The 18441-nt window shown below is 38.2% G+C and overlaps 2 protein-coding genes across 2 annotated transcripts in view; both read left to right on the forward strand.

Moving 5' to 3' along the window:
* ZSWIM5 (zinc finger SWIM-type containing 5) overlaps positions 1-18441 on the forward strand; it is a 163504-nt gene that overhangs the window by 17513 nt on the left and 127550 nt on the right. The gene's annotated exons all lie outside the window — the stretch shown is intronic.
* LOC133041623 (uncharacterized) lies at positions 4236-9163 on the forward strand (the record flags this gene model as incomplete). The annotated part of the gene is made up of 2 exons (XM_061122468.1): positions 4236-4852; positions 9094-9163. Coding segments are annotated over exons 1-2 (687 nt in total), but the record flags the coding sequence as incomplete, so codon positions are not given.

Below are 18441 nucleotides of genomic sequence, written 5' to 3' on the forward strand. Positions count from 1 at the left end.
TTCCTACCCAGGAACATGGAATATCTCTCCATCTGTTTATGTTATCTTTTATTTCTTTCATCAGTGTCTTATTTTCTGTGTACAGTTCTTTTGTGTCCTTAGGTAAGTTTATTCCTATATATTTAGTTCTTTTTGTTGCAGTGGTGAATGGGATTGATTCCTTAATTTATCTTTCTGATTTTTCACTGTTAGTATATAGAAATGCAAGTGATTTCTGTGTATTGATTTTGTATCCTGCAACTTTGCTAAATTCACTGATTAGTAACTTTTTGATACTATCTTTAGGGTTTTCTATGTACAGTATCATGTCATCTGCGAACAGTGAGAGCTTTACTTCTTCTTTTCTGATCTGGAAAGTTATTTTTTAATGAGTGTACAGTTTTATTGTGGGATGATGAAAAAGTTCTAGAGATGGATAATGGTGATGGTTGCACAGCAGTGAGAATATATTTAATGTCACTGAACTGTAAGCTTAAAATGGGTAAAGGGTACACCTTATTTATATTTTACTGCAAGAAAAAAAGTTGTAAAAAATTTGAACGATATGATTCAATTTATATGAAATGTTCAGAATAGTCAAATCCTAAAGATAGAAAATAGATTCATGGTTTCCAGGACCTGGAAGTAGGGAAAGTAGTTGCTGATGGGTATGGGATTTCCTTTGGGGTGATGAAATGTTCTAACATTAGATAATGGTTGTGACTGCACAAATCTGTAAATATACTAAATACCACTGAATTTTAAGCGTAAGTTTTTTGTGTTATATGAATTATGTCACAATAAAGCTGTTATTAAAAAAGCAAATATTCCAATGTGGGGAGAGAAACTTCAAAGACATTTTGTTTCTTAGGAAACGAGGTCTAAATTCTTAAGCCTTATTTTTAGATATTATTTTAGCCTTATTTTAGCAAGGTTCAAATCTCAGTTCTGCTGCTTTCTAGCTGGATAACCTTGGATGACGTGTTATTATACTTAACCCTTTCGTGCCTCAGTTTCTTTATTTCTAAAATGGAGATACAATACCATTTCAGACTGTTTTTATTATAGTTAAATAAGATAATGTATTCAAAGTCAACTTAGAATTTCTAACACATACATTGTAGGGATACTGTGACTTTTAGTTCTCTTTCTTTTAACCTTCTATGCCTCTTAGTGGTCTCTATATTTCCATTTTTAAAAGTAACATTTCCGTAACTAGAGAAGCCGGTGCACTGCAAAGATGACCCAGCACAGCCTCACTCCCCTCCCCACCAAAGGGCCATTTCCTTATCTACTTAGTTGAAATTAAACCTTTCTTTCATTTTAGTCCTATGCATTATTAATCAATTGTTTATTGAATACCTGTTATGTTCTAGGCTCTGGTCTAGATGCTGGAGATGCAGCAGTGAATAAAACAAAGTTTCTGCTTTTGTGGAGCATACATTTTAGTGAGGGGATCCACTCACTAAGGCACTTTCTCCTTTCAGCTTGTGTTATGCTTATTTATAATTAGGTATTATTTTCTGTTCCAGTCTGTAAGGAATTCTAGGGCAAGGACTGTATCCTACAATATTTTCAGCATCCAGCACAATACCTAGCTGATTTCATAATGGACTTTTAAGAAGCTTTGTGGAATTGAATCAAAAACACCTTATTAATTTCTTTGACTGTCATAGTAGTAATTTTCAGTGCTGCTGCTTTATACTTAAGTCACTTGAGAAACTTCGGTAAAATACATTCTGGGGCACCACCCGTGTAAATCCTAATTAAGATTGGAATGGGACTGAGGAATCTCCATGTTTTATAAGCTCTCCAGGTTTAAATGCTTGGGATCTACTATTCCATAGCACTTAACACAGTGATTTACATGGAATGTGCTTAGTAGATGTTGGATGAATTGATTTATTGGTTGATTTATACACTAGCTTTTTCCAAACCAGATTCGGAACTTGTGGGTCAAATTGAAAAGAAAAAAAAATGAAAAAGTCATCTCAGCAAAACTATAATTTGCTATTATGAAAATCACTAGTATCCATCCTTTTTTAAGTGCTAATTCTTAATGTACTTTATCCAAAATAATTCTCCACATTTTAATAGGTACATGCATTTTTGAAAAAGCATTGGAAAAGTCTGAAAGGATTTATATCTAACTGATAAATAATATTTATGAAGAGAAAGGGGAATAGGTGGTAACCGAGAGGAAATTTAGTTTAATCTGAATTTTTTGAATTATTTTATGGCAAGAATCTATTATGTATTCCTTGTATAATAATGTAATTAAAATAAGTTAGGACTTCCTGGTAGCTCAGTGGTAAAGAATCTGCCTGCCAGTGCAGGGGACCCAGGTTTGATTCCTAATCTGGGAAGATCCCATATGCTGTGGAACAGCTAAGCCCATGCATCACAACTATTGAGCCTGTGCTCTGGAGCCTGAGAGGTGCAACTGATGAGCCCATGCTCTGCAACAAGAGAAGCCACCACAATGAGAAGCCTGCCCACTTCAGCTAGAGAGTAACCCCGCCACTCAGTGCAATTAAAGAATATGACTTATTCAACTGCATTTTGGTCAGTGACTTTTGTCTTTTAAATTAACATGGGTGGACAGATGTCATTTTACCTTTATAAATATGACTTAGGTAAGGAATTCTTAACCTAGCACCTATAAATGGCTTTCAAGGATCCAGGAACTCCTGAAATATTTTCAGACTTTACAAATGTGTATGGACATTTTTTCAGAGAAGACAGTCCATAACTTTCATTTGATACTCAAAGGGATCCATAACTCACTTAAGTCCAGGAACTACTAATTTATGCAAAACACTTTGTTTTATTTCATAAAAATCCTGCAGTAAGTTCCTCTATTACCTTTGAGCCTTATGAATAGAGTAGTTACTTTATTTTCTTAAAGGTTAACACAGCTCTGTTACTTGCTGTTTCTAATAAATATCTCAGTTTTGTCATCTTTCATATATTGATTCTGTTTTGCTACTTATCTAAGTGCTGCTAAGTTCCTTTTTTTTTTTTTTTGTTATTAACAGAATGATGGCTTGACATTATTGTGCCATAGACAGCTAAGTTTTAATGATTTGCACTAGCTGAAATAAAATAATATCCTATGAAGTTAATGAATAGAGTAGGTCATAGCTACTTCTTTATTGAATTTTCCTATGGAATCAGATTTTTTAGGTTATGTTCCCTGGGAAATAAACTCTAAAATGGAGATTTGCTTGCAGGTTTATTGAGGAACAATACTTGTAATGGAGTGAGGGAAGCAAGATTAGGAGGGCAGAAGGATTGAACTGATGCAGTTGCAACAGAGATGTTAGTCCATATTTTGGGGAATTTTGGAGCTTGGATGACACTTCAGAGCTGTCTGGAATTGTTGTTATTCAATTGCTGAGTTGTGTCCAACTCTTTGCAACCCCATGGACTGCTGAACACCAGGCTTCCCTGTCCTTCACTATTTCCTGGAGTTTGCTCAAACTCATGTCCAATGAGTCAGTGATGGCATCCAACCATCTTAGCTCCTAATTCCCCCTACTCCTCCATTCCTCAGTCTTTCCCAGCATCCGGTCTATGTGGCTGACCTGAAGGCATAGGGGTGTAACCTTGGGTGGAGCAGTTTCTTTCTGCAGTAGAAATAGAACTCCCAGTTCTCCTTCCCAGCTGCAGGAAGTGCTTTAAGCAGATGGTTTCCAGTTATCAGCTGGTTCAGGATCTGTCTCACCTACAGAGAGCTGCTTCACCTTAGGTCACAGTCTTCCAGGAGCAGTTTTCAAATGGCTGAGCAAGATGGGGGTATAAAGGTCCAGCTGTTTTGGCCCAAGATGGAACTGTTTGACAGGCAGTACTTGTTCAGAGAACCGTTCCTGGTCGTCAGGCCTGCATTACAGTTTGACTTCTTCCTCTTCTCAGTCCTGCTTCTGCTGCCTTTCCATCACAGGTATTGATTTCTACTAAGCATCTTGTATCCCAAGCTCCCTCTCAGTTTCTGCTTTCAAAGAATGCAACCCATGGTACTTTGGTTGAGGGCAGTTTGTGGAGGAGGTCTTGGTTGTGAGCTGCTATAATAAATGCAAAAAGGCAAAATGGATGTCTGAGGAGGCCTTACAAATAGCTGTGAAAAGAAGCGAAGTGAAAAGCAAAGGAGAAAAGGAAAGATATTCCCACTTGAATGCAGAGTTCCAAAGAATAGCCAGGAGAGATAAGAAAGCCTTCCTCAGCGATAAATGCAAAGAAATAGAGGAAAACAAAGAATGGGAAAGACTAGAGATCTCTTCAAGAAAATTAGAGATACCAAGGGAACATTTCATGCAAAGATGGGTTCAATAAAGGACAGAAATGGTATGGACCTAACAGAAGCAGAAGATATTGAGAAGAGGTGGCAAGAATACACAGAAGAACTATACAAAAAAGATCTTCATGATCCAGATAATCATGATGGTGTGATCACTCACCTAGAGCCAGACATCCTGGAATGTGAAGTCAAGTGGGCCTTAGAAAGCATCACTATGAACAAAGCTAGTGGAGGTGATGGAATTCCAATTGAGCTATTTCAAATCCTAAAAGATGATGCTGTGAAAGTGCTGCACTCAGTATGCCAGCAGATTTGGAAAACTCAGCAGTGGCCAGAGGACTGGAAAAGGTCCGTTTTCATTCCAGTCCCTAAGAAACACAGTTCCAAAGAATGCTCAAACTCCTGCACAATTGCACTCATCTCACACGCTAGTAAAGTAATGCTCAAATTTCTCCAAGCCAGGCTTCAGCAATACATGAACCGTGAACTTCCAGATGTTCAAGCTGGTTTTAGAAAAGGCAGAGGAACCAGAGATCAAATAGCCAACATCCACTGGATCATCGAAAAAGCAAGAGAGTTCCAGAAAAACATTTATTGACTACGCCAAAGCCTTCGACTTTCTGGATCACAATAAACTGTGGAAAATTCTGAAAGAAATGGGAATACCAGACCACCTGACCTGCCTCTTGAGAAACTTATATGCAGGTCAGGAAGCAACAGTTAGAACTGAACATGGAACAACAGACTGGTTCCAAATAGGAAAAGGAATATGTCAAGGCTGTATATTGTCACCCTGCTTATTTAACTTATATGCAGAGTACATCATGAGAAATGCTGCGCTGGAAGAAGCACAAGCTAGAATCAGGATTGCTCGGAGAAATATCAATAACCTCAGATATGCAGATGACACCATCCTTATGGCAGAAAGTGAAGAAGAACTAAAAAGACTCTTGATGAAAGTGAAAGAGGAGAGTGAAAAAGTTGGCTTAAAGCTCAACATTCAGAAAACTAAGATCGTGGCATCTGGTCCCATCACTTCATGGGAAATAGATGGGGAGACAGTGGAAACAGTGTCAGACTTTATTTTTTTGAGCTCCAAAATCACTGCAGATGGTGACTGCAGCCATGAAATTAAAAGACGCTTACTCCTTGGAAGGAAAGTTATGACCAACCTAGATAGCATATTTATTTATTTATTTATTATTTTTTTAGATAGCATATTTAAAAGCAGAGACATTACTTTGCCAACAAAGGTCTGTCTGGTCAAGGCTATGGTTTTTCCAGTGGTCATGTATGGATGTGAGAGTTGGACTGTGAAGAAAGCTGAGCGCCGAAGAATTGATGCTTTTGAACTATGGTGTTGGGGAAGACTCTTGAGAGTCCCTTGGACTGCAAGGAGATCCAACCAGTCCATCCTAAAGGAGATCAGTCCTGGGTGTTCACTGGAAGGACTGATGCTGAAGCTGAAACTCCAGTACTTTGGCCACCTCATGAGAAGAGTTGACTCATTGGAAAAGACCCTGATGCTGGGAGGGATTGAGGACAGGAGGAGAAGGGGACGACACAGGGTGAGATGGCTGGATGGCATCACTGACTCGATGGACCTGGGTTTGGGTAAACTCCAGGAGTTGGTGATGGACAGGGAGGCCTGGCGTGCTGTGATTCATGGGGTTGTGAAGAGTCGGACACGACTGAGTGACTGAACTGAACTGAGCATCCAACTCTCCTGGCAATTAGAGGAATAAGTGCCTTGGTCTTGACTGGAGTGTCTGAGCACTGTGTTCCTTGTGCCTCTTGAGTTAATTTCAGATAGTAATTTCACCCCATGTGTGAACAACTTCTCCAGTATTCTGTTTGATCTCTTTTAAAATGTTGGGAATTGACAAATGTGAGATTAGTGGACCAGTTACAACCTCTTTCACTACAGCTAGTCTTCAGATGACAACTGATTAGTCTGTCTCCCTCCACTAATCTCTAGATTCTTGTCCAGAATCTCTTCCTGTCTAAATGACTTACCAGATGGGATGGCGGTCATGACTGAGGAGTCTGAGCCTAGTTACCATGCCCTTTTTAGGTCTTGGCACTGTACTTGTTTATTTACTGTCAACATTGGACAAGGAAGTTATTAAGAGATGCTCCAGTGGTAACCTCCATGCTAAATGTCATCTACTTCCTGATGTTACTTTTCTTTGTGTTGGTAAATCTGCTTAATTTCATTTACACCATATGTTGCTAAGGTAGCATGATATGTGACATTAAAATCAGATCTATTATGTGGGTTTTAAAGATCAAACAGAACCTTGTTGAATCTGTTTCATTAATGTTTGTTTGATACATGATGGGGATACTAATTGCAGAGTTTTGTAGATTGTCATCTCTTGTGTTGTCTCTTGCAAATATTATTAATATATTGTCAGGATAATTAGCAACAAAAGAAGTTACTTAAAATATTATGGTTTTATTTGTAGTATTTTGGTATAGTTTTATTTAGAACTTTAGTTAGTAATGAGTGGTTGTTTAGCACCCACTTCCCATTACCTATTAGAGATTAGAATAGAAAAATTGAGAAGCTGGATCTTAACTTAATGCAGTTATATAGCCATTTGATAATTATGTCATTTAGCAAACCATCAAGACGTGCTAACATTGCTGAAGGTTTTAGTGAGGAACCTTCCTTCTGCTCTGAAGCCAAGCCTGCTCGATGAGGTTTTGAAGATGAGAATATCAGCAGTGTCCCTGAAGAGACTTAATATTTTGAACCTGGGGGCTCTCTTGGCAGATACTCTTTCCTTTCCTTCTTTCCTCTCCTTCTTTCCTCCCTCCTCCCTCTATCCTTTCTTCTCCCTCCCTTTCTTCCTTCCCACTTTTGACAAGATATAATTCACGTACTACACAACTCACCCACTTGAAGTGTACAGTTAAATGTTTTTTAGGATAGTCACAGATATGGGCAGCCATCACCACAGTCCATTTTAGAACATTTTTATCATCTTAAAGGAAACCCTATACTACCCTTATATCACTCCCTAATCCTATCATCCCCTCTAACCCTAAGCAACCACTAATTTTTATTTAAGCATAAGTTTTCAAGGTTCATCTGTGTTGTTACATGCATCAGTACTCCATTCCTTGTTATGGCTGAATAATATTTCACTGTGTGAATATACTGCATTTTGCTTATCTTTTACTTAGTTCTTGAACTTTTACATTGTTTCCCTTTTGGTTATCAGTAATGTTGCCATGAACATTCATGTACAAACTTTTGTGTGGCCATATTTTTTCATCTCTTTTGGGAATAGAATTGTTGAGTCATATGGTAACTCTGTGTTTAACTTTTTGAGGAACTGCCAAACTATTTTCCAAAGTGTCTACACCATTTTACACCCCCCTGCCTTCACAATATATGAGAATTTCAATTTCTCTGCATCCTTGTCAAAGTTTACTATTATCTATCTTTTTTATTATTACCATCCTAGTGGGAATGAAGCAGTATTTCATTGTGGTTGATTTTGATTTGCATTTCTCTGATGACTAATGATGCTGAGCATCTTTCCAGTTGTTTATTGGCCATTTGTATATCTTCTTCGGAGAAATGGCTCTTCAGATCCTTTGCCCATTTTTAAGTTGGGTTGTGTTTTTATTGTTGAGTTGTAAGTTATTTATTTTTTCTGGATAGTAGTTTTTTGTCACATATGTGATTTATAAACATATTCTTCTACTTTGTGGGTTGTCTCTTCACTTCATTGGTAATATCCTTTGAAGCACAAAAGTTTTTAGTTCTAATGAAGTACAGTTTATTTTTTTCTTTGTTGCTTGCTTTATTGATAACATTTCTAAGAAACCACAGAGTCAAAGGCTTTGGTGTAATCAGTAAAGCAGAAGTAGATGTTTTTCTGGAATTCTCTTGCTTTTTCAATGATCCAGTGGATGTTGGCAATTTGATCTCCGGTTTCTCTGCCTTTTCTAAATCCAGCTTGAACATCTGGAAGTTCACGTTTCACATACTGCCTAGCACAAGAACATGAAGATTTACTTCTGTGTTTTCTTTTATGGCATTTATAATTTTAGCTCTTCTACTTCTGTCTGTGTTCCATTTTGAGTTGATTTTTGTATATGGTGTCAGAAAGGTCTTCAACTTCATTCTTTGGCATGTGGCTACTCAGTTGTCCCAACATTATTTGTTTAAATGATGGTTCTTTTCCCAACGAATAGTTTTGGCACTCTTGTTGAAAGTTAATTGAAAATTAATTAAATTTATTTCTGGATTCTCAGTTCTGTTCCATTGATCTATGTCTTTCCTTCTGTTAATATCACACTATTTTGATTTGTGTTGCTCTGTAGTATTGAAATTGGAAAGTGAGTTTTGAACTTTGTTCTTTTATTTCTTTCTTTTTCCAGCTTTATTGAGGTAATTGACATGTAATATTATGCAAGTTTAAGGGATATGATGTGATGATTTGATATATGTATATATTATGAAATGTTTACCACAGTAAGGTTAGTTAACACATTCTTCACCTCACATACCATTTTCTTGTTTTTCTGGTGAGAATATTAAATATCTATTCTCATAACAACTTTCAAGTATATAGTACATTAATGTTAGCTGTAGTCATCATGCTGTACATTAGGTTCCTGGAACTTACTCATGTTATTGCACTCATCTCACACGCTAGCAAAGTAATGCTCAAAATTCTCCAAGTCAGGCTTCAACAGTATGTGAAACATGAACTTCCAGATGTTCAAGCTGGATTTAGAAAAGGCAGAGGAACCAGAGATCTAATTGCCAACATCCACTGGATCATTGAAAAAACAAGAGAATTCCAGAAAAGCATCTACTTCTGCTTTACTGATTACGCCAAAGCCTTTGATTCTGTGGACCACAACAAACTCTGGAAAATTTTTAAAAGGATGGGAATACCTGACCGCCTGACCCGCCTCTTGAGAAATCTGTATGCAGGTCAGGAAGCAACAGTTAGAACTGGACGTGGAACAACAGAATGGTTCCAAATAGGGAAAGGAGTACGTCAAGGCTGTATATTGTCACCCTGCTTATTTAACTTATATGCAGAGTACATCATGAGAAACGCTGGGCTGGATGAAGCACAGCTAAAACCAAGATTGCTGGGAGAAATAGCAACAACTTCAGATATGCAAATGATACCACCCTTATGGCATAAAGTGAAGAAGAACTAAAGAGCCTCTTGATGAAAGTGAAAGAGGAGAGTGAAAAAGTTGGCTTAAAACTCAACATTCAGAAAACTAAGATCGTGGCATCTGGTCCCATCACTTCATGGCAAATAGATGGGGAAATGGTGGAAACAGTGAGAGACATTATTTTTTTGGGCTCCAGAATCACTGCAGATGGTGACTGCTGCCATGAAATTAAAAGATGCTTGCTCCTTGGAAGAAATGTTATGACCAACCTAGATGGCATATTAAAAAGCAGAGACATTACTTTGCCAACAAAGGTTCGTCTAGTCAAAGCTATGGTTTTTCCAATAGCCATGTATGGGTGTGAGAGTTGGGCTATAAAGAAAGCTGAGTGCTGAAGAATTGATGCTTTTGAACTATGGTGTTAGAGAAGATTCTTGAGAATCCCTTAGACTGCAAGGAGATCCAACCAGTCCATCCTAAAGGAAGTTGGTCCTGAATATTCATTTGGAAGGACTGAGGCTGAAGCTGAAACTCCAGTACTTTGGCCACCTGATGTGAAGAACTGACTCATTGGAAAAGACCCTGATGCTGGGAAAGATTGAAGGCAGGAGGAGAAGGGGCTGACAGAGGATGAGATGGTTGGATAGTGTCTCTGACTCAGTGGACGTGAGTTTGGGTAAACTCTGGGAGTTGGTAATGGACAGCGAAGCCTGGCGTGCTGCAGTCCATGGGGTCGTAAAGAGTCGGACACAACTGAGTGACTGAACTGAACTAACTCATCTTATAACTGTAAGTTTGACCAACATATCCTGTTCTCCCCTCAGCCCTTGGCAACTACCATTCTATTCTCTGTTCTATGAGTTTGGTGTTTTTAGATTACACATATAAATGACATTATACAGTATTTGTTCTTTTCTGGATGACTTATTTCACTTAGCTTAATGCCCTCAAGGTCCACGCGTGTTGTCACAAATGGGAAAATATCCTTCTTTTTTATGACCGAATAATACACACACACACACACACACACACACACTACATTTTCTTTATCTGTTCATCCCTTGATTGATAGTTAGGTTGTTTCCATGTCTTGGCTATTGTAAATAATGCTACAGTAAACATGGGAGTGCTAATATCTCTTTGAGATAGTGATTTCATTCTTTTGATGTATAACTGAAAGTGGGATTGCTGGATCGTACAGTAGTTTGCTTTTTTAATTTCTGAGGAACTTTCACAATGTTTTCCCATAGTGGGCGTACTAGTTTACATTCCTGCCAACAGTGCACCAAGATTTCCTTTTTCTCCTCATCCTGGACAGAATTTGTTATCTCTCTCTTTTTTTTTATAATAGTCATTCTAAGAGGTGGGAGGTGGTATCTCATTATGGTTTTGACTTTCATTTCCCTGAAGAAGTTGACAGAGAAGCTGGTGGGCTACAATCCATAGGGTCAAAAAGAGTCAGATACAACTAAAGCAACTTAGCATATACACACAAAGACATTGAACACCTTTTCATTTGCATGTCTTCTTTGGAAAACTGTTTATTCAAATCCCCCACCCATTTTTAAATTGGATTCTTTATGTTTTTGCTTTTGAGTTATATTAGTTCCTTACACATTTTGGATATTAACCCTTTATGCATTGTATGGTTTGCACATGTTTTCTCCCATTCCATAGGTTGCCTTTTCATTTTGTTAGTTATTTCTTTTGCCGTGCAGGAAGTTTTTAGCTTGATGTAGTCCCACTTGTTTATTTTTGCTTTTGTTGCTTGTGGTTCTGTTGTCAAAAAGTCATTGCCAAGACCCAGATGATGGAGCCCTTCCCCTATATTTTCTTCTAGGTGTTTTGTAGTTTTAGGTCTTAAATTTAATTCTCTTTGAGTTAATATTTTGTGAGTGCTAAGAAAAAGGTCCAACTTTTCTTTTATATGTGTATATACAGTTTTCCCAACACCGTTTATTAAAGAAACTATCCTTTTCCCATTGGATTTTCTTGGCCCTTGTCAAATATTAGTTGACCATTTATGCATGGGGTTATTCCTGGCTTTTCATATGGTTCCACTGGTCTATCTGTCTGTTTTTATGCCAGTACCATATTGTTTTGATTACTAGTGTTATTTTTCAAGACTGTTTTGACTATCCTGGTTCTCTTGAGTTTCTGTATGAATTTTAGGATCAGCTTGTCAATTTCTGCAAAAAAGCCAGCTGGGATTTTGATAGGGATTGCATTGAATCTGTAGATTAATTTGTATAAATCAATGTTGCCGTTTGTGTTAGTGTTCTATTACTGCTGTAACAGGTAACACAGACTTCGAAGCTTAAAACAGCGCATATTATACTTTATAGTTCTGGAAATCAGAAATCTGAAACAGGTCTTTCTGGGCAAAAACCAAGTTGTCAACAGAGCTTTGTTATGTCTAGTCACCCTAGGGGAAAGTCTCTTTCCATGCCTTTTTCTACCTTCTAGAAGCCACATTAGCATTTTGTGGCTCATGGATCTTTCTTCCATTTTCAGAGCCTGTCATTCCAACCTCTGCTTCTATTGTCACATTTTCTCTCTCTGACTTTAAGCCTTTTGGAAGTGTCAGTTGTTCATTTGAGTCCAACTCTTTGTGACCCCATGGACTGTGACCCGCCAGGCTCCTTTGTCCATGAAATTCTCCAGGCCAGAATACTGGAATGAGTTGCCATTCCCTTCTCCGGGGGATCTTCCTAACCCAGGGATCACACCTAGGTTTCCTGCATTGCAGGCAGATTCTTTACTCTCTGAGTCACAAAGGAAACCCAAAAGTGAAGGTTGTGTTGGTTGGGAATCAAACCCAGGTCAGCTGCTTGGAAGGCAGCTATGTTCACCACTATACCACCAATCCCTGAACCTTATCAGTTCAGTTCAGTTCAGTCACTCAGTCGTGTCTGACTCTTTGCAACCCCATGGACTGCAGCACGCTAGGCTTCGCTGTCCATCACCAACTCCCAGAGCTTGCCCAAACTCACGTCCATTGAGTTGGTGATGCCATCCAACCATCTCATCCTCTGTCGTCCCCTTTTCCTCCTGCCTTCAATCTTTCCCAGCATCAGGGTCTTTTCCAATGAGTCAGTTCTTCGCATCAGGTGGCCAAAGTATTGGAGTTTCAGCTTCAGCATCAGTCCTTCCAAATGAATATTCAGGACCGACTTCCTTTAGGATGGACTGGTTAGATCTTCTTGCAGTCCAGGCGACTCTAAAGAGTTTCCTCCAACACCATAGTTCAAAAGCATCAATTCTTTGGTGCTCAGCTTTCTTTATAGTCCAATTCTCACATCCTTACATGACTACTGGAAAAACCATAGCTTTGACTAGGTGGACCTTTGTTGACAAAGTAATGTCTTTGCTTTTTAGTATGCTGTCTAGGTTGGTGATAGCTTTTGTTCCAAAGAGCAAACATCTTTTAATTTCATGGCAGCAGTCACTATCTGCAGTGATTTTGGAGCCCAAAAAAATAAAGGCTCTCACTGTTTCCATTGTTTCCCCATCTATTTGCCATAAAGTCATGGAACTGGATGCCATGATCTTCGTTTTTTGAATGTTGAATTTTAAGCCAACTTTTTCACTCTCCTTTTCACTTTGATCAAGAGGCTCTTTAGTTCTTTTTCACTTTCTGCCATAAGGGTGATGTCATCTGGGTATATGAGGTTACTGATATTTCTCCAGGCAATCTTGATTCCAGCTTGTGCTTCATCCAGCCCCTCATTTCGCATGGTGTACTCTGTGCAGAAGTTATAAGCAGGGTGACAATATACAGCCTTGACTTACTCCTTTTCCTATTTGGAACCAGTCTGTTATTCCATGTCTGGTTCTAACTGTTGCTTCTTGACCTGCATATAGGTTTCTCAGGAGGCAGGTCAGGTGGTCTGATGTTCCCATCTCTTTAAGAATTCCCACAGTTTATTGTGGTCTACACAGTCAGTGACTGACTTTATTTTTTTGGGCTCCAAAATCACTGCAGATGGTGACTGCAGCCATGAAATTAAAAGATGCTTACTCCTTGGAAGGAAAGTTATGACCAACCTAGACAGCATATTAAAAAGCAGAGACATTACTTTGTCAACAAAGCCCCGTCTAGTCAAGACTATGGCTTTTCCAGTGGTCATGTATGGATGTGAGAGTTGGACTGTGAAGAAAGCTGAGCACTGAAAAATTGATGCCTTTGAACTATGGTGTTGGAGAAGACTCTTGAGAGTCCCTTGGACTGCAAGGAGATCCAACCAGTCCATCCTAAAGGAGATCAGTCCTGGGTGTTCATTGGAAGGACTGATGTTGAAGCTGAAACTCCAATACTTTGGCCACCTCATGCGAAGAGTTGACTCGTTGGAAGTTGACTCCTGATGCTTGGAAGGATTGAGGGCGGGAGGAGAAAGGGACGACAGAGGATGAGATGGCTGGATGGCATCACCGACTCGATGGGCATGGGTTTGGGTAGACTCCGGGAGTTGGTGATGGACAGGGAGGCCTGGTGTGCTGCGATTCATTGGTCGCAAAGAGTCGGACACGACTGAGCGACTGAACTGAACTGAACACAGTCAAAGGCTTTAGTGTAATCAATAAAGCAGAAGTAGATGTTTTTCTGAAATCTCTTGCTTTTTCAATGATCCAGTGGATGTTGGCAATGTGTCCAACATCACATAACTAGTTAAGTGGCAGAGCTGAGGTTAGAACCAAGACAGTCTGGTACCTGTGTCCAAAATCTTAATCATTATGCTGTTTTCAGTTATGCATAGTGAAAAATAAAATGAACAGCTTAAATCCAAAAGAGTGATTGAGAAGGGCAAAACAAATCAGTTACGTGAACACATTATATGCTGAAGTTATTCCTTTCCTGTTCATAACTAAGAAAATTCAGACATAGATTTTGTATATAGACTATGACTAATCTTTATTGCCTTTAATAACACTCATTCTTACCTTATAGATCATATCACATCTTTAGTGCACAGACTTAAAAAAACTATGTAGCTGATGCTGTACTGGAACACTAAATCTATTGTTGAGCCTAGTATATTAATATATCATGGACCTATTATGTATTCTTACAATATGAACTTTTTCTCCAGTAGTATGAAATGGTTGACCTTAGTGATAGTTATAATTTAAATCAAGGAAATAATTCATTTTGATAGATAGAAAAGCAGAACAGGTGACTTCATGAATGGAGAATATATTGTTGATTTTATTCACCTTTTTTAATTGCCTTTATGATTTACCAATAGCAATTTAGGTAATTTCACTTTTCATTATAGAATTTTTTAGAAAGCAATACAAGGAAGAAAGCAGGTAGAACATTTAGAAGTTTTACTGATGAGTGGTTTATAAAACTCATTTTAAGAGTGAATTCACAGGAGTTCCCTGGTAGTTCAGTGGTTAGGATTCAGCACTTTCACTACTGGAGTGGGGTTTGATCTCTGGTCGGGGAACTTAAAAAAAAAGATGGTTTACATGATAGTTGTAATCTAAATATGTGGTTTGTTTGCTAACTGCTCTAAACCCTGTGATCCTAGAGGTTCTGGGAAGATTATAAGGACATTTTGTGGAGAAAAAAAGTATGCCACAATCTTCCTAGCTCCTTTTTGACAGAATGTTTTCCTCTAGAGTTCAGTTACAGAAGATAATATATCTGAAGTGCTTGCTGAAATATAAAGTTCTGTATTGATATTAGTTGTGACTTGTCTAAAATCATGTGTGGTAAGTTTGCTACAGGACTGTGAATTAGAATTTTTTCCAGTTTTCTGCATAATAAAATATTTCATTTTTTAAAGAACATATTTGCTCATTTTAGCTCACTCTGCTAAGAATATATTTGTAGTACTAATTTGGTACTAGGTTCTTCAGTTATTATAATGTTGCTAAATGAACATATATGCTATTTATTACAAATGAAGTTGACATTTTATCTCCTTTTGGGGAACAGATTAATTTTTTTGAGCGGCAAGTACAACTATTAATATTTACTCAACAAATACAGATTCCTGAGTTGGAAAATGCTAAAGAAAGTATTGGGGCTTCTTCCCATGTGACACAAGTGGTAAAGAACCAGCCTGCCAGTGCAGGAGACATAGGAGACATGGGTTCAGTCCCTGGGTCAGGAAGATCCCCTGCAGGAGGGCACAGCAACCCACTCTAGGATTCTTGCCTGAAGAATCTGATGGACAGAGGAGCCTGGCGGGCTATGGTCCATAGGGTTGCAGCGAGTCAGACATGACTGAGGCGACCTCACATGCACGCACACACAAAGAAAGTATTAAGATCCTATCATCTACTACAGATTATCAGTACAGTTGAAGGTTTCTCATCTATTTATTCATTCATTCATTCAATAATGTGAGTAGAATTAGTTGAGACTATATATTAAACTTGAATTGTGAGTTAAACTGCGATAGGCAGTTAGGAGTATAAAAGTAGAATGATTTGGATTTGTTTACAGTAGGGAACTGTTGGAGATACCTGATTAGAAAGCTGATATGATGAAATATATTAGGAAAGTTAATTTGACAGTTTTATATCATTTGAGTCAAATAAAAAGAGATAGTATAGCCTGGTGATAAATAGTACGGACCTTAGAGAGATTAAGGTTCAAATTCCAACTGTGTTGAATAGAGAGCCCAGAAGTCAGTCCACAAACCTATGGTCAATTAATCTTTGACAAAGGAGGCGAGAATATACAATGGAGAAAAGACAGTCTCTCGAGCAAGTGGTATTGAGGAAACTGGACAGCTGCATGTAAATCGACGAAGTTACAACACTTCCTCATACCATACACACACAAAAAAACTCAAAATGGCTTAAAGACTTAAGATATGACACCATAAACCTTCTAGAACTGAACATAAACAAAACGTTCTCTGATGTAAACCGTAGTAGTGTTTTCCTAGGTCAGTTTCCCCATGCAGTAGATATAAGAGCAAAATATTAATAAACAAATGGGACCTAATCAAACTTACTGGCTGTTGCACAGTATAGGAGACCATAAACAAAATGAAAAGATAACATATGGGATGGGAAAAAATATTTGCAAAGGATACGACTGACAAGTGCTTTATTTTCAAAATACAAACAGCTCATACGGCTAAATAACAGAAATACAAACAACCCAATCAGAAAATGGGCAGATGGCCTAAATAAACATTTCTCTAAAGAAGACATACAGTTGGCCAGTGGGCACAGGAAAAGACATTCGGCAGTGCTTAATTATTAGAGAAATGCAAATCAAAACTACACTGACGTACACTGGTCAGAATGGCCAATATTACAAAGTCTAGAAAGAACAAATGCTGCAGAGGCTATGAAAAAAATGGAACACTCCTACACTGTTAGTAGGAATGTAAATTGGCGCGGCCACTATGGAAAACAGCATGGAAGTTCCTCAAAAAACTAAAATTAGAGTTACTGTATGATCCAGCAATCCCAATCCTGGACATATATCCACAGAAAACTAATTTTAAAAGATCCAAGTACCTGAATGTTCATAGTAGCACTGTTTACAATAGCCAGGACATGGAAGTCACCTATATGTCCATTGACAGATTAATGGATAAGAAGATGTGGTATACATTATCAGAGAGACAGAGCAGAGAGGCCAGAGAGAATTAAGATGGCTGTTTCAGGAATCCAAATCTGAGATTTGAAGAGCTTAGGATCCTCTTCTTGGTTGGCCTAAGGCTTTGAATGAGTTGCTCATTTGGGGTTATTCAAAACTGATTGAAATGTCAATACAGTTTCAAGAAGGCTTCTAATAATAGAATGTAAAACTATCTCTGATTGCAGATAAGGATCGACCCAATAAAGGAACTGGTTGAATATCTGGGGGGGGTCGGGGTGGGCGGAAAGAATATGGAATACTACTTCTCAGCCATAAAAAATGAAATAATGCCATTCATTTGTAGCAACATGGATGGACCTAGAGATTATAATACTAAGTGAAATAAGCCAGAAAGAGAAAGGCAAATACCATATGATACCACTTATTGTGGAGACTAAGATATGACACAAATGGATTTACCTATGAAACAGAAACAGACTCACAGACATAGAGAACAAAATTGTGGTTGCCAGGGGGAAGGTGGGGGGAGGGATAAATTAGGATATGGGATTAAAGATACAAGCTACTATATGTAAAATAGATGAACAACAAGGTCCTACTGTATAGCACCAGGAATTATATTCACTATCCTATAATAATCCATAATGGAAAAGAATATGAGAAAGAATACATGTATATATATGTATAACTGAATTACTCTGCTATACACTAGAAACCAACACAGCATGGTAAATCAACTGTACTTCAATTTAAAAAAAAAAAAACAATAGGATAATAAAATACTACCAACAGTGAAAAAAGAGAAATTCCAAATCTGTCACTAGCTCCTTGGTCTTGCTTAAGTTATTTATGCAACAACAAAGGAGAAAAGGAAAGATATACCCATCTGAATGCAGAGTTCCAAAGAATAGCAAGGAGAGATAAGAAAGCCTTCCTAAGTGAAAAATGCACAGAAATAGAGAAAAACAATAGAATGGGAAAGACGAGATCTCTTCAAGAAAATTGGAGATACCAGGGAAAATTTCATGCAAAGATGAGCATAGTAGAGGACAGAAATAGTTTGGACCTAACAAGCAGAAGAGATTAAGAAGAGGTGGCAAGAATACACAGAAGAACTATACAAAAATGATCTTCAGGAGATCTTCAGGAGACCTTCTCCTGAACGTCAAAAAGATCTTCATGACCCAGATAACCACGATGGTGTAATCACTGACCTAGAGCCCAACACCTTGCAGTGCGAAGTCAAGTGGGCCTTAGCAAGCATCACTACGAAAAAAGTTGCTGGAGGTGATAGAATTCCAGCTGAGCTATTTCAAATCCTAAAAGATGATGCTGTGAAAGTGCCACACTCAATATGCCAGCAAGTTTGGAAAACTCAGCAGTGGCCACAGGACTGGAAAAGGTCCGTTTTCATTCCAATCCCAAAGAAAGGCAA

This window comes from Dama dama, chromosome 20 (genome assembly GCF_033118175.1).
Source record: "Dama dama isolate Ldn47 chromosome 20, ASM3311817v1, whole genome shotgun sequence".
Taxonomy (NCBI): Eukaryota; Metazoa; Chordata; class Mammalia; order Artiodactyla; family Cervidae; genus Dama; species Dama dama.